Source organism: Xyrauchen texanus, chromosome 41 (genome assembly GCF_025860055.1).
Source record: "Xyrauchen texanus isolate HMW12.3.18 chromosome 41, RBS_HiC_50CHRs, whole genome shotgun sequence".
NCBI classification, from domain to species: domain Eukaryota; kingdom Metazoa; phylum Chordata; class Actinopteri; order Cypriniformes; family Catostomidae; genus Xyrauchen; species Xyrauchen texanus.
Window position 1 is genome coordinate 9,698,310 of NC_068316.1, and position 17,346 is coordinate 9,715,655.

The following is a 17,346-nucleotide window of genomic DNA, read 5'->3' on the forward strand; positions in this document are numbered from 1 at the left end:
AGTATGTCGTACTCACAACTCAGTTTAAAATATTTTACCTTGTTTAAATCCATTCCAAAGAATTTACAACAACAATCTTCCCAATAAAAGCAAGCTTTTTCTGGGCCTGCATATAAATAATTTAAAGTAGGGCTGGGTGATGTTTTGTACTGTATATTTACAATAGATATTCAGTATTATTTTGCTGCTAATATAAAATGAACCAGTATTTGATTTTTTTAACCATATTAAAATAGTAATAGAATAGAAAAATGCTGATAGAGTTTAGAAGTTTGATACATTTTTAACTATATGATTTAATGAATTGGTTTAAAACACTGATTTAAAAGTTTATAGCATAATTAACCAAATATGTTCTCGAAGGTCCAGCAGGGCTTGACAATAAGGACTGCCGATGGCCCGGGGCCAGTGTGAGACAGATTCGGACCAGTAGCTAGAACTGTCACTTGCCCGATCGGGCCAGTGCTGCATTTATAGCATTAGTGCAAGCAAAAAACAAGCGAGAGAGAACAAAAATTACACGGAGCGAACAAAGTCTTCTAACCGAGGAGCAAGCGTGAGTATATTTATCTTGCAATGATGCACAAACACACAATATACTGGATGCGCCAATGCACAGCCATGTGCACGCACAAGATCTAGACTCTGAGTGCACTCTCCTAGCACTGTCCTCGCTCTTTTCCAAGTGTCTTAGCAGCAGCTATATACCAATGTGTAGAAAATAGCAGGAAAAAAACCCACTTAATAAATTTCGTAGTGAGATTTAACATGTTTTGCAACATTTTAAGTATCCCCGCACATTCCGTGTTCACAGTGACTCCAGCCAGGAGCCAGCCAGCACACCCTGGATTCAAACTCGGGACTTCAGGGGTGGTAGTCAGTGTCTTTACTCGCTAAGCTACCAAGGCCCCTGGAGGACATTGTATTAAAAACATAAGGTATGTAAAAAATATTTATCTTCAGACATATTTTTTAAAGCCAAGATAGTAAAAACAGCTATTTATCATTTTTGTGTTGGGGCAAGTGAAAATTTTGCCAGGGCCAGTAAAAATCTCAAGCACTGGCCCAATCGGGCCAGTAGAAAAAATCCTTAGCATTGAGCCCTGTCCAGTGTGGCCTGTCACAAGTTTTAAAATGTTTTAGTTAAAAATATGTTAAAAAATGTAAGTAAATATTGCTTTAAACAACAATGCAGCAATGGCTGATTGGTCAAAATAATGAAATCAGTCATCCTTATAAACCCATTTCAGAGCAAATTCATATTGTAAATATCAAGATACATATCCAAAATTGTGAAAGCAGGCTTTAAAATTCAAGATAATTTCATTTTAGCTATATCACCCAGTTTAAACTAGATGAAAGTAAAAAAAAATCATACCTAGATGTGCTGCATCATTGCCAGTCTACACTGTAGGTCACTGTTTGTTTGTATTTTAAAACTTTTACACATAGAGGAGGATATTTGCCCAAGTTTTCAGGACTCTCTCAAATGTGTGTGTATTTTTCTCATAGGCTAATAAGCCTGCTTTCCTAAATTCGCCCTTTCCTGCACTTTGTTGAATTTCAGTAGATTACGACAAAGTCCTTTGCTGTGACATACATGTTAGTATGTTACTAAGCCTATTTACATAATTCCTCCTGATATGTGCCACCAAGGCAGAAACACAAAGGGATCTTTAAAAAATGCTACATGTGTAGATTAACCATTAACGTTTCCTATGTAAAAGTGCAACTGTTTTGGCACTCTTCGTTTGCAGATCTTTAATAAGGTCATTCTGCAGAAAGATTTCATGCCAAACACGGATTTGTAAAGTGCCACAGTTTCAGAGCTATGAAAACAATGTAAGACTGACAAATAGTTTGTAAGTGTTCAATGACTGGGAGACTAACAGCCCCGTTCATATCTGGTGTTATACTGTTCAAGGTCCAAAGCTGCAAGCTGGGAAGACCTGGAGGCCAAAAGCAGCAGTCACACACTGGTAACTCTAAGAGTTACTCTGCTACCCAGCTGGGGTCAAGGACCCTTTATCAACCCGGTGAACAAAAGGAGAGATTCCTGCAGACCCTGGACAACATGGGAAAGACACAATGGAAAGCTGGAAACACCCCCAACCACATACACCCCCATCCCCTCATTATTAAGGAACTCTCAAGCAAAGTCAAGGATTAGTGCACTGGATCTGATCCAAACGTACCCAAACGGCACTGCCATGGGAATGCCGTAATCACACATGCAAGAGCAATTATCCTGTTAATTGTCCTTCACTCCTCTATTATAAAAACCTTTCTTACTGTTTTAAAAACACTTCACTTAAGATCACGAAGTATTGAAGAAAGACTGTTTAATTACATTGGAGTGTATCTTTCAAATAAATGGTCCCCACAATCACAGATTTCCATTTAAACGTCATGATTTGATGGGTTTTGTATTGTTTTACATATAAACATTTTATATTTTAGCATAATTGCAAGGTTGTTAATAAAGAAAAGAAATTTGAAAAAGTCACTATTTTCACAATTTTGTTTGGCAGCACTTAGTAGCGCAGAAATGACACACTTCACCTTTAAATATGCAAGTTAAAAATGGTCCAAATGTCCAGTTTTAGCAGTTGAAAAAACACAAACTACTAACATCTCAGACTAAAAACAAAGTAGCTTCTGACTTCTACTTTATCTTTGTTTAAGATTGCTGGAATTGTTGAATGAACTCAATGTTGATGGCAAATAAAACTTCCCTTTCGGAGATAAAGAGATGTTAGTGACTGTGAAACCAAGGACAAATGCCAGGTTTATACAACACATCAACAAAAACTTCATTCACCAACCCCAAGCACTCACACTCTTACCTTTGTTGTTAAAAGCCTCCTTGAGGTGGAACAGCCCATCTGCGAATCTCCGCACATCACTGACCAACTGCATGATGTAATCGGGATCGGCCCCTGCCGTCTCCAAACTGTCTGACTCAGAGCTGACGGAGCTCAGAGAGCCACTCTTCACCGATCGGCCCAAACCCCATGACCCTGAGACCGAGGAGAGGGGGAAAAATTGGGAGTTGGGTAGCCGTGCCATTCCCAGCAATCGTTTGTTCGGTCCACCAATGCTTTGCTGCAGCATCCCAGCAGCAAACATCCCAGCTGCAGACAGCTTGAAAGGATCCCTGTGCAACGTTCCCCAGAGACGCTCAGATTCCTCACCATTGACAGGGAACAGTTTCCTCACCACTGACAGTAGGTCCTGTGAGCACAAGGGAGTCAACATATGGTTAAACCTCTAATGTTTAAAGACAAGACCACTTTTACCCGATTACACCAGAACCTCTTCTACTTGGTGGACATTATTCATATACACAGGGGAGAAAACTGAGCTCCGCACTTATAGGGATGTCTAACACATCAAATTGGTATATCCCTCACTGAGCCTCATAAGTGATTTAAATCTCAAATAAAGAAACCTTCAAACAGACTTGAAAAAAGTGATATGGTAGAATGCATTTCAAGAGGGGAAAATTGTTAAAAGGAAACCAGGAATTTAAAAGGCATGCTATGACAGTGACCTGAGGCTAAGGAAAAGCTAAGGAAAATTTTAATCGTCTTTTTAGGAAAGCAGACAGGAGAAAAAGAGGATAATTTTGAGAAATCTAAGCCTATCATATCTCCATCAGACTTTGGAATGGATTTCCAATGTATCTCTTTTCCACCAAAACCACAAGATCAACCATTATGACATAACCTTAAAGGTCATTCTGCAAGAAATGAACTAATAATTGTCCAACATCAAGTAAACTCAGCAAATCTAGTAATTACCAGTATGATACACAGTATGTTTATTTAAAAGATTTTTTTAAAAATAAAGAAACTTAAAGAACATTTTATCACCATAAAATAATGTAACTACCTTGCAACTGTAGCTTATAAGCTAATAATAATCAAGCATAACAATAACACAGTAAAACAGTTATCAGGCTGTAAAAAGAATGTCCCTGACTGTATTCTTGGGAGCTTTATAACAGGTTAGTAACTAACTATAAAATATAATATACCATAAATATAACAGTGAAAAGGTGAAACTATGAAAGAATAAGAAATCAAAACAAATACGTGAATTCATGCATAGATTGCGTTTAATGTTAGAGAACACACTACATGGTTTCACGTCCCAAAGAAAACCAAAGCAAAGGCAACGACCGTGAATCAGACCTCTACTGTCTGTATGTTTGGAAATAAAGTTTATAAAACTACCGCCTAGGTATAACTTTTCCGGGAAGTGCTGTTTATAAACGTGACACCGAAACGAGCGAGAACTGACCGCAGTTGTCTCGAGAAGCTCCTGCGCGGTCAAACACACTTGTCCAGCGCATATTTACAAAGAATAACAACAGTAAAACAGCGCAGACGGACGCAAAAATCATTCGGTGACCCCTTAGTATACTTCATAAATACACAAAGTCACGGAATTCAGTTTCATACCAAATATAATATCAGAAAATGAATACTCGCCTGAGGAGCATATCAGGTACATTGTACACAACGGGATGCACACTGGAAACCCAAATATACAATATCCAAAATACCGTTAATTCTTCAGCCTGCCACCGTAACAATCTCGTACATCGAAATAATGCTTCTAAGTGCGCTTCAAATTCCGCTTGCCATCTCCCCGCCCACTAAACATAGTCTAACATTTGATTGGACCTGGTGGGTGATGAGGAGGGGCCTCAGTCTCCATCCTCTAACAACAGGTGTATGCGCACACTGTCGATCGATATATTGAATATGACATAATCAGCTTCTGTTCTTTTACTAAAACATACTTTGAGGCATGCTGACTGTAACCATGATTTGATTTGAAGGTGCTGTAAGCGTTTTTTTTTTTTTAATGGAAAAAAAAACGTCCTACTTCCTTAAAGATATTAATGAAATAAGTGTCCTGAGATGTCTCACCGGTCTCCGTGACAGCTGTAGACTTTGTAAACATCAAACAAAAATGTGTCTGAACATTGATGCTTGTCACCTGTCAATCATTTTGCTCGTTATCATTTGAAGAGTTTCATTGAGGCTATGATTCATAATATTTGTCAGTTGAGGGCGCTATTGAGACACTGTTGAATATGACATCAATCGGAACACACAATGCTGCTGTTTTGCTCGGTTTTTGCAAGTAGATATAGCTGCAATAGGCCGGAGACCTCCCCAGCAGTTATACTCTTCTCCGTATCTGTCTCAAAATAATGTCTGGAGGGCTGGGTTTTGGAATTGTGGGCGTGGCTAATTCAACGGATCAGTCACGTGAAAGCTTCAGAACGCTAAACTGGCATACAGCACCTTTAACTACAGTCCAAAGAAGTTAATTTGTAGTTTGGCTATCATACAGATTATTAGGTTGGGCCTATTTTATTTAAAATAGTCTGAGACCAGAATGGAATATACACCGATTAGCCACAACATTAAAACCACCTGCCTAATATTGTGTGGGTCCTCCTCGTGCCAACAAAACAGTTCCAACCCCGCATCTTAGAATAGATGATATTCTTCTCACCACAATTGTACAGAGTGGTTATCTGAGTTACCACAGACTTTGTCAGTTAAAATTAGTCTGTCCATTCTCTGATGACCTGTCTCATAAACAAGGCATTTCCGTCCTCAGAACTGCTGCTCACTAGATGTTTTATGTTTTTGACACCATTATGAGTAAATTCTAGAGACTGTTGTGCGTGAAAATCCCAGGAGATCAGCAGTTACAGAAATAGTCAAACCAGACCATCTGGCACCAACCATGCAATTAACTATGCATTCAATCCTATAGCATCACTGCATAAAATCATGCGGGTCAGGAGCTTCAGTTACTTTTCACATCAACCAATATAATAAGGAACAAATGTGATCTCTGTGATTTGGACCATGACATGATTGCTGGTGCAAGATGGGCTGGTGTCAGTATTTCTGTAACTGATGATCTCTTTGGATTTTCACACACAACAGTCTCTAAAATTTACTCAGAATGGAGCCAAGGTTCAAATTAGTTAACATTAGTTATCAGTCTTAGTTCATGTTCATTTACTTAGTTAATGTTAAGATATACTAATACACCTTTTTAAATTAGAAGTTGTTTGTCAACATTAGTCAATATATTATGAACATGAGCAAACAATGAACTAGCTATTTTTATGAATTAATAGTAACCAAGATTAATAAAATTTTGTAAAATGATGTTACTGTTTGTTAGTTCATTATACTTAATAAATAAATTGACTAACGTTAACAAATATAACCGTATGCTATTTATTTTTCAATTGAAGAACTGTAAATGATAGAGAGTGATTAATCTTGGTCGCCCCCGAGTGGACATTCCTATTACCCCGCCTTCCGCCCTTTACATACGTAATGCCGTCAATATCCAGGTCCTTAAAGAAATGTAAAATAAAAAAAGAGCTAGAGTGACACGTTTACGCCTCTGCATTTTTTTATGTTCAATGCGTGGATGTATATGCATTATAAAATAAAATAAAACGATCTGATACAGTTTCAAACTCGTACATTTCCTTACGATTGTTGACCTTGAATTTGCACAACTCCCCTCGTCAAGGACCTGTGCTGTAGTCACATAGCTTAGATTTGATCAATTTGGCAGCAACTGCGATAACGCTGCGAAATGTGTCCGAGCGCGTTTCCCGGCCCGTGACGGGTTTCTGACCCGTCCCGCCGTCCATGCTGTTGAATCCCGGCTAAGCGGTTTTAAAAGCGATTGCTTTCAGCGGAGCAGTTTGACATGTCTTGCGCGGTCGGTGGAGGGGCGCAGTCTGCATGGCTGGGAGCTGCCGCGGGCTGCTGCTCCTCGTCAGCGGGCTCAGCTTCTGCGGCACTATTTAGCGCAGGATCGGCCATCGCGGGTCGGCTACCCAGCCGAGTACTCGAGCATGTGTTCTCTTATTTGGATCTGTCGGATCTCATGAACTGTTCCCTGGTAAGTTGGCATTGGAACAATTGTCTGACGGATGAAAACAGTGAGGTGTGGCGGAGCCTGTGTGCCCGTGTGCTGACTGATGAAGCGCTTCGCTCGGATGTCCTCTGCAATCTGCCTTCTTATAAAGGAAAAGTAAGAGTATTATTAATATTATGCATGTATTAGACAAAAGACAAGGCAAAAATTAAACCATGAATGTAATTTGTTGTGACTGGTTTTTAAAATTAAAAAATAATGTTCATTATTTAGGCTAGATATTGTTTATTGCATTAGAGTGTGTTCTTATTTTATTATTATATGCTTTGATATTACATATTACATAGAACTTGAACACAACCAGGAATGGAAGGTGACAGGCAGCAATAATGGTCTTTTAATAGATGACGTCATTTGTAAATATTGGACACACACTGCAGTCTTTAAATAGGTTGTCTGCAGTGGATGTTTTGAAATTCTCATGTATTGGAACTATCATAGTTAGATTTCTCTTCACACTAACAAAAAGTACCATGGTTTTTTGGACATGTACTAAAGTAGTACCATAATATTCTTTGAAGAGCCTTAGAGCACCATGTAAATACTATGATACATGAATTTGACAATCATTATGTACCGTGGAATATTTCTAAGCACACTTTTATTTTATTTTATTTTATTTTATGCAGAACACAAACAAAGATTTGTATAATAATATTTCCAGCTCTGTAGGTCCATAAAAGGCAAGTGAATGGGTACCAAAGATTTGAAACTCCTAAAAGTACATAAAGACAGCATAAAAGTAACTATTTTACTATAAATTCTCCTCCCTGCCCAGTAGGTGCCGATATGCACGAAGAATGCAAATAGGCAAAAACTAAAGAAGTGTGTGAAAGTGGAGATTGACAGTAAAAAGTTACTACCACTAGTTATGACAATATTAATAATAACAACAATTTTATACTTTATATAGCACTTTCAGCCAATGCTCAAAGATAAAAGTACATGTAAACAATAATAAGCTAACCAAGTAATAAACAACAAATACAATATACATACTACAGACAACATCGGAGCCCAAGTCAACAGTATAGTTCAGACTGATATAGATTAGCAGGAGTGTGATGCACCAGACAGTCCAAACAGAATGAGTAAAAGTGGAAAGATAAAATGTCCAAACAAAAGGTCCCTGCTGGAGTAATGAAACAAACCTGCTACCCAGATCACGGATAAATGGTTTGACATCAAACGGCAAGTGCTATCACCCGGCAGTGTTCAGCCGTCAGAGAGTTCGCAAGTCGCGGTTGCCTGGTCACAGTCCAAAGCGCAACAACGCATGAAAATTAGTTTGGATTGAATTCAAGAATGTCGATAATAGTGATGTGTGTAGTATGAGACAGAAAAACACAAAGACCAAAAGTAACATAACAGAAGATAAACAAACGTCCAGTATTCAGGACTATAGGTGTTAGTATAGGGTCCAAAACCACAAGTACTACTGAGACCGATGGGACAGCTAAAAACGTACTGAGTGCCCTTTTAATGCATCACACTGCATGCTAATGGTCTTTAATGGATGAGGTCAACTATATGAGGCACCAATACAGTAGATGTGCTAAAATATACTGAGAATGGGTCACTTTTCAATGCTGAAGGGTTTGCGTAAATCTCATTAAATTTTTTTAATCAAGATTCAGTGTTGTGAATTTACAAAAAAATTCGACCTTCATTTTCATTCTCTATCCTCAGCTGAAGTCTTTCCAGCACGCTCTGAGCTCCCATGATTGCTCCAGGAATGTCTATATCAAGAAAAACGGGTTCACTCTGCACCGTAACCCCATCGCCCAAAGCACCGATGGTGCCCGTGGGAAGATCGGCTTCTCAGAGGGACGGCATGCCTGGGAGATCTGGTGGGAGGGGCCCCTGGGCACAGTGGCGATGATTGGCATCGCCACCAAGAGGGCTCCTATGCAGTGCCAGGGCTATGTGGCTCTACTAGGCAGTGATGACCAGAGCTGGGGATGGAATCTTGTAGACAATAACCTACTTCACAATGGAGAGGTCAACGGCAACTTTCCGCAGTGCAACAACGCACCAAAGTACCAGGTAGCTTGTGCTATGTGACATTACAAAATACCTAATATATACCTATACCACAGGAGGCTTAGTCCATGACCTGCTGTGCAGAAAATACTGAATATTGAAATACAGTACTGGGCAAAAGTTTAAGATACTTGTGAAAAATGTTGCATAGTGAGGATTTCTTAAAAAATAATGGCATAAATAGTTTTTATTTATCAATTATCATCATAATTAACATCATTAAACATAAAAAAAAAAAAAAAAAGCTAAATCAATATTTGGTGTGACCACCTTTGCCTTTAAAACAGCCCCAATTCTCATAGGTACACCTAGATGCAGTTTTTCTTGGTTGTTGGCAGATAGGATGTTCCAAGCATTTTGGAAAATTTGCCACAGTTCTTCTATCTACAGTAATTAGGCTGTCCCAATTGCTTCTGTCTCTTCATGTAATCCCAGACTAACTCGATGTTCTGTGGGGGGGCTCTGTGGGGGGCATGCCATCTCTTGCAGGGCTCCCTGTTCTTCTATTCTATTCTGTTAGCAAAACTGGGAGTTGGGAGTCTAAAATGTATTTGTTCCTATTGACTCACTAAAGCTGTAGATATAAATAACCATCTTAAACAGGGGTGCAAAAATGTGGTATGCAACAAAATCATGCATTTTATATCTCCTATAATACCTTACTAGTGCGACCGGATGTAGGCATGGGCAGAACGTGAGTCTTGCCCACACATTCAAATGTTTGGCAAACACAGCATTAAATAAACTATTAGATTTTTAACAATTTGTGTATTGGTTAAAAGCAATTTAGGGGTGGGCTATGTTGTAAAAATTGAGGGTGGGCTGTACCGCCCCAACCAATCACATAATAGCACTAGAAATTTGTAGTATTTTTCTATTTTTGTCTCTGGCCGAAAGCAACGACATAATCAAGAAGTGGCTGCTGCAAACAAGAGTCAGAGACCTAACTCGAGCGAGAATGGTAATATGAGATATTTTTGTGCAATGCATAGGTTTTTAGTGCCCATAAAGAAGCCTGGTGGTGTCTCTAGCAGTGACTGTGTGGCTTCAGTTAATGTACCACAGACTTCTTCCCACTCATCAAAAATCTCCCTCCACCTCCACTCCCCAAAATCACGCTGCGGGTGTTCACAAAATACTGGACCTGAATTGTGAAGCACCTTACTCGGGTTATATTATGAAGGGAATATAGTGCCTATATGATTTGCATGCGCAGAGTAAGATTTGTAAAAGCATAAATGAAGATACAAGCATGATAGAAAAATTAGCATGCACATAGTAAGCTTTGTGAAAGTTTAAATCAAATTGCAAGTGTAAAAATAAATTGCACGTGCACAGAATGTTTTGTAAAGGTGTAAATCAGGTTGCAAGCATAAGAAAAAAATACTAGCAATACTTTAATGCTTTGCTTAAAGGTGCAATATGCATAAATATTTCCCAGAAATAATCCGATATACACTGTTCCATCTTCCCTTTGTTGCGCTCAAACATTTGGCACAAATTTCTCACTGAAAAGAGTTTTGCAAGTGCGAGGGGTAAGGCGGGTCTGCCTGCTTCTAGTAACCAATCAAATGAGGTTTTCCTTGGCTAGTTTACTCTGACCTGATTGGTTTAATAATGTGACAGAAAGCTTGTTCTTCATAAGGCTTAGCGTCGTTCCTCTGGGTATCTCTCCTCTCTTAAATATTATACTGAAATATTAATATCATAAATATAAATACAAAAACATAAATATCAGTTCATTTTCGATTACCTTTTCTGTCACAGTTATGCAAAAAGTTGCCGTTTGTTTTGGAATGGGTGTACAATCGCTTCACATTTAGAGACAAATGCTTGTTAAAAAAGTTGTTAACTGACCCTCTACGATTGTCCAGCCTATATGGACTCCTCTCTTACTAACCTTAACTAATGTTGCTGTGTTTTCCTACACCTGTTGTTATCTCACTGTAAAATGAGTAAATTAGCTCAGGAATGATTAAACAACACCTGAATCAATTATTGACTAATTGGCAAATAAATATCTGATGGAGAGTCTTGCTTCAGAATCAATCATGTTGAACAATTAAGCCTCTTCTTTATTTTGGATGGAAAATAAAAATGCAGATAAAATTAAATTAATAACTTTTCTTTTGCTATTTACATGACTGTTCATATAAAATTCTAAATATAAAATTATTTTAAATAATTGGCATCACATAAAGTTGTGCCTTTATTTATTGAATTCTTGATTATATTTTTTTTTATATTCTGTATAAAATCTTATTTTAAAGCTACACTATGTAACTTTTTTAAATAACAAAATGTTATTAATGAGAGAGTGCTACAAAAATCCATCTTCCAAACCATGTCTTTACACAAAGTTTTAGAGCTGTTGGGACGAATTTCACAGGAAATTGCATACATATGTCATTCGCTCGTGTGTGTTCACGTCATATCCGTACATAGAGAAAATAAAATCCGGCTTCTGTAGTGCGTGTGTGGGAGTAGCCTGAAGCTTAAAGTTTGTTGTCACAACGAACGAGAAAAAATTACCATGGATCATTCAAAATGGCAAACCTCCAGGGAATCACTCTGTAAAAACGAAGAAACCCTGAACAGAGCAGAGGCTACATGCAAAAAGGGAAAGCGACAGGTTCCGTAATAAAACCCGAATCAATATCGGCTTGGCTTTTCAGAGGTGGCGACAACTCTGAGATCTGAAAGGATTTAAAAGCGACCCAGGGATTTGTTTTTCTTACGGTGGGAAAGGTAAGATATTTTATTTATATAGTTTATATATAGTTGTGTAATAACACAAACACACACTTTTGTGAGTGTGTGGTGAAATACAATAATTATACTGTAATCGGTGTAGAACATTTCACTTGCAAGCACACGTGTGTATTTTTCTTTATTACAGCAATAATTTATATAAATAAATCCTTTAATCCTAAACTTGCCAAAGACATGTGAGTCTTGAAATGATGTTGACCACTGGTTGTGGTCAATGACAATCTATAAATTAGTTCCTACCGTGGTCTATTTGGATAGAATATCCTGCAGTTCTAAAAACTTTACAAAGTTTGACCTTATCAGACATTGCCTAACTTTTGTAACGCCATTTATTTCAAAACATCAATGTTTCCAATAATTCAAACAACAGCATAAGATATGTCACTTATCCGCTCATACAACATGTTTTTGAATATCCATCTTTTCCTTTCTTTCATTATTTATTTGTCAATTCGCTCTGATAAGATGTCCTGTATTCATGTGTACACCGGTGACTCAAACCACATTGATCCGTGCAGAGGAGCGGAGCCGAAGCACAGCCAAAATAATGTCATTCAGCAAGATGCATGCAGTTTTATTTTTGAACTGCTAGAGGGCCAAAAGTTACATAGTGTAGCCTTTAATATAAATGCTAATATAAAGTTAAAAGGGCTCCAAAGGCCACATAATTTGCCTATAGATTTTTGTGTGTGTGTTGGGGCGGCCCCAACATTGATGTCACATACCCCTCAACAAAAGTTTAGTTGCGCCCCTGATCAAGACAAATGTTTTTGTGAAACACCTTATGTGCCTAAGACTTTTGCACAGTACTGTATGTGTGGTTTAACTTTCATTTGTAAGAAACCGAGAGAAGATTGTGTCATAGTTATGTTTTTTTTTTTTGTTTGTTTTTTCAGATCGGGGAGAGAATACGCGTAATCCTAGACATGGATGATAAAACACTAGCCTTTGAGCGAGGGTTTGAGTTCCTCGGAGTGGCGTTCCGAGGGTTACCCAAAACATGCCTCTTTCCAGCTGTTTCAGCTGTCTATGGGAACACTGAAGTGACAATGGTGTACCTGGGAAGACCCCTGGATGGTTAAGGAGGATGTCAGTGCCACCATTAAAAGCTGAGAGCAAAATTTGGGAACTACTTCTTGACATAAACATGACTCTTAGCTATTCACATCCTGACTGAGAAATGGATTGTTACTGGTGGAAATTGGTGGTGGATGGGTGGGACTTATTGATGGTGAGGATCTCCGACACATCTGCTGATTTCTGTTGAATCTCTTTTAATCTGTTTGATGGCCTGGACATTTGTTTTTAAAAAATAATTTTAATCTAATTTGTGAAATTGCACAAGAGGCAGCTGTTCTATTTTATGAAATAGATTAAACAATTATGCCAAACTAGATAAGACAAGTGGCAAAGTTTTATAATGAATTCAAAACCTTTTACACACACATTGTGACGAGATGATACTGCAAATGGGACTGCATTAAGAGAGTACAAGGCTCAAGCTTTCACACAAAACACAAAATTACATGTAGGTAAATGCCATGAAGTAAACATGCCAAAACAATGTACCAATATCTTACTGTTTTTCATTCAGAGCAGTTATCTGCATGCAGTATACTCATCCCTCCCTGCGATTTTGATTTTTTAAGGACAGGCAAAGGTAGTGTGTGGTTATTCTGTTTGTTACTGTACATCTTAACTGTGATGTAGAAGTGTATAGTATTTATTTATTGAGGCCCATATTTGCCATAACTCAGGTTATGGAGACTGCAAATAAACTCTGAATGGTGCCAGTCTGTGAAGGTATCTCAGCCTGTTCTGTTTTTGTGACACAGTGAAATTTGTTGTATTTTGGCCTATATAAAAGCAAAGATCTGTATTTATTTGATCAAAAAAGGTAATCGCAATTAAACTAAGGAATCAACTAAATAAACCCCTGCTTAACCCATGGCTGTTCCTTTATCACCACAAGGTGGCATTCATAATCACCTTAAAAAGGCAAACAATCTTGCTTTGACACGGTTTTGTCTGCTTTTTGGACAGCAACGTAATTCATACTGTGTACGGCAGTTTGTTTAACCCTTAAATGCATGAATATTTCACCAAACATTAAATACTCTGGTCTTTTCAAAGCATTTTCAAGACAATTCTAAAATAATAGAATGCAATATGTTGTAATATATTTTAATGTTGTATTTTTCATATATCGAAGAGATGATGCAACAAATCAGGACAAATCTAGAACAGGATTCATTACTTTCAACACTGAAATTTCCTGAGACGCAGCTGGCTGTTGAACACAGCTTAAGAAACATAATCTGTAAGATACACATATGCAATACATGTACGTTCTCAGGCAATTTTTGAGTCAAAATAGATGCACAACTTGCATAATTTCAGTATTACACACAAATGCTAATAGTCATATCATAATGTTCATGTGTTACACTTGCTATAGTTTACTTCCACATTGCTTCATCAAATATCAGTGTCAAATGTAAATCAAGTCAATCACTGAAATAAAAGCGTCACTTTGAGTAACAAATAGCATGTAAAATATGTATGTGTACACGTATACGGGATACTGATACAGGGTTCCCACGCATCCTGGAAAACCTGCAGTCATGGAAAATTAGAAAAATACCTAAATGTCCTGGAAAATAATATAACGACTGTGTTGCTAACAAGTTACATGTACAAAAACATGGTAATGATCGAGACTTGAAATAGGAGTCAAATACACAAATTTGTATCATTTTGTCACTGCTGGCAGCTGCGCATTGTGAAACAACTTCAAAGGTTAAATGTCATAAAACAAATCCCTATCACATACTTTCTCTGCTCAAAGTTTAAATATTGATATAGTACAAAATACGTTTTTTATTCCAACATTGCTGTTATGTTAACCACAAAAACATGGAGTTGGAAGCGTGGCGATTCGGACTTCACACCTTGAGATATGAATTAATGTTAAATCCGCACTATGTAACATTAACAAATTGCCATTGCTAATTGAGTATATTAACAATCAGTGTTCAAAACAATGTCCTTACCTTACCCCGATTCACTACGGTAAACATATATATTTTGATGATTTGTATTTTGAGCTGTCGGGTAGGATTTGGCATGAAATCGCTGGCTTATGACGTACATCCTTGCGTCATTACGACATGTCCTTAAACACAAGAAAGAAGTACCGCTGTCTCTTTTCCATGTTACAGCAGCTGGCGGCAATGCACTTTTTTTTTTGCGAGTCGCCGTTAGAAAGAAACTATGTTCAGTTCAGTCACATTCACTCCGTTCAGAACAGCATCGCAGCAATCTGGATGAATTTGTATCTGTTCTCCATTTGGTTAAGTTGTTTACCTGCTATAATGCTTGGATATGTTGTCTGGTAGGGTTGTTTTAGCTAAAATTGTTTGTCGTGCTTGAATCGAACATCATTCGTGTGTTGACCGATCGCAATGTATTTACGTTGTCCGGTGAAGTTACTGTGACACGTTTACTAATATGTATGACTTCTGAAGTTGGTTACTTGTAACTGTTATATTGCATATTTAAGATAATTATTTTCATGTTTAATAAATAATATTTTATCCCCATCATTTTTGAATCCTCGTTTTCTGTTTTTAGTTTACGGTGTTATTGTGTTTATTGCATAGACATACTATTGTAGAATTACAGCGCAATTGCATTATTGACTGAGGCTTTACAAAATAATACAAAAATAATAAAGTCTTTCATTGAACTCATGTCAGCCATATCACGAGTATCACCTCTAAAATTGCCATGTGTAGTACAGTACAAACATATTTTAAGATAAAACATTTGAATAATCAAATTAAAATAGAAAATTAGCCTAGAAAATGTCCTGGAAAATAGCAGAGGTTGTACTTCCTTCCAGAGTGAGGAAAAGGACTGGAAAAATCACTCTGGACTTCACTCAACCAGCCCACTACCTTTTTTGTACTGTTGCCTTCTGGCCGGCACTACAGAGCACTGAGCACCAGAACTGTCAGGCACAAGAACAGGTGTTTAAATCTGATGAACAGTTCAAACTGTCCCACTGAGCAATAATTATGTGCAATACACAGCGTAGTCTATTTATATTTAATGTGACTTTCAGTGACTTTCGTGGTATTCAGCACTAAATATGTATCTCTGGACCGAAGCCGTGTTCGTCCATTTGCCTGAGGAGCCTGGCTTGAAATTCCTGGAGCATCGCCATTGTATTGAGTGCTGATAAAGCTTGTACTCCTGCTGAGTAAGCTTTTCCCGCCAGTGCGGACGTTTGTCGACACGGTTTGGAAGGATGTACCTGTTACTTGCTGTGCTGCTGTACCACCTCCTCCACAGGGGGTAATTGGGCATAACCGTTTTCTTCCCCTTGATCCACATTAAAGAGGATGGCGTCACTGCGCGAGTGCGCCATATATGGTCGCACTCCAGGACTTGAATATCTCGTTTTGAACTTCGGGGAAGAATTGGTCAGATTTGGGGAAGCTGCCATTTGACGGCGTCTGGACTACCGGAACCATTCATCAAGTCGAGACTGTTCAGGTTCCTCTGGGGGAGACCACTCAGAATGAAGCTCTTCGACCACCCTTGTATGGATGCAGAGCATCTCCCTGTCAGTGGCGCGTGCACGTTCCTCGCCCTCGCTAGGGGTAGGGGTGGCAGCATCATCCATTGACCACTCGCCTGATGTAGCGAGAGATATAATGACATCGTCATTATTATCCCCAGCGTCAGAACCGCTGCTCGAGACGAGGCCACCCGCTCTTTCAGAAGGCCAGAGCTTGTCTCGTACGTAGCGTATCAGAAAACATGCGCTTTGGAGAGATCGAGGGGCTTGTGGGGCTTGTGCCGCCACAAGGACCATCTCAAAGTCATCCTGCTCGAACTCACAGCCCCGCCGTGCCTCCTTGTGTGAATCCTCAAGTATCACAGAAGAGGCGTGTGGGAGGAGGCGTGAGGCTGAATCATCCCTCAGAACGAGGGTGATTCATGAGCGAAGTGTCTTGAGACTCATGCCCTCAAAGTAAGGACAGTCCGTTTCCATGAGAGGTGTCTATGTGTGGGCCCGTCCCAGACAGTAAACGCAGCTCTCATGCTGATCTGACGGCGCACACGGAAAGTTTTCCCACTAAAATTTCGCCCGCTGAGTCGTGTATATCGACTGCAAAGGTAGAGGGCTTTTAGACAAGAGATGATCACTGTATTGAAGGAAGAAATGGTGTTTGTGCACCTGTTTTTATAGCGGACAGTTTTGTGCCAAAACAGACGGGGCTCAAACACCATAGCCAATATTAGAATATTGTCGTTATTGTAGATGTTTCAACTAGGTCGTTTATGAAGGCACTCCCAATATGTGTAACTATGCAATGTCTCGTTCCCTTCTTCTCAGGGAACCGAGGTTATGTATGTAACTGAGACGTTTTCTTTGAATATGAACACCACCACTCACTGTCTGTCTGTGGTGCCCACCTACGACTCCGGAGGCCCAAATCATTATCAAAAGACGTGGATTTTTTA

At 38.7% G+C, this 17,346-nt stretch overlaps 2 protein-coding genes across 2 annotated transcripts in view; one reads left to right on the forward strand and one right to left on the reverse strand.

Annotated features, from left to right (window-relative positions):
• Positions 1 to 4,615, reverse strand: part of arhgap29a (Rho GTPase activating protein 29a) — a 67,217-nt gene extending 62,602 nt beyond the window's left edge. The window contains exons 1-2 of the mRNA XM_052114166.1: positions 4,497 to 4,615; positions 2,847 to 3,234 (exon numbers count right to left, since the gene is read on the reverse strand). Of these exons, the coding sequence (XP_051970126.1) occupies positions 2,847 to 3,129 (283 nt within the window). The 5' untranslated portion in view covers positions 3,130 to 3,234; positions 4,497 to 4,615. The remainder of the gene's footprint in view (positions 1 to 2,846; positions 3,235 to 4,496) is intronic.
• Positions 4,616 to 6,611: 1,996 nt separating this feature from the next.
• LOC127634565 (F-box/SPRY domain-containing protein 1-like) lies at positions 6,612 to 15,407 on the forward strand. The gene is made up of 3 exons (XM_052114181.1): positions 6,612 to 7,092; positions 8,686 to 9,042; positions 12,708 to 15,407. The coding sequence occupies exons 1-3, from the start codon at positions 6,766 to 6,768 to the stop codon at positions 12,891 to 12,893; spliced, it is 870 nt and encodes a 289-aa protein (XP_051970141.1). The 5' UTR covers positions 6,612 to 6,765; the 3' UTR covers positions 12,894 to 15,407.
• Positions 15,408 to 17,346: the final 1,939 nt, after the last annotated feature.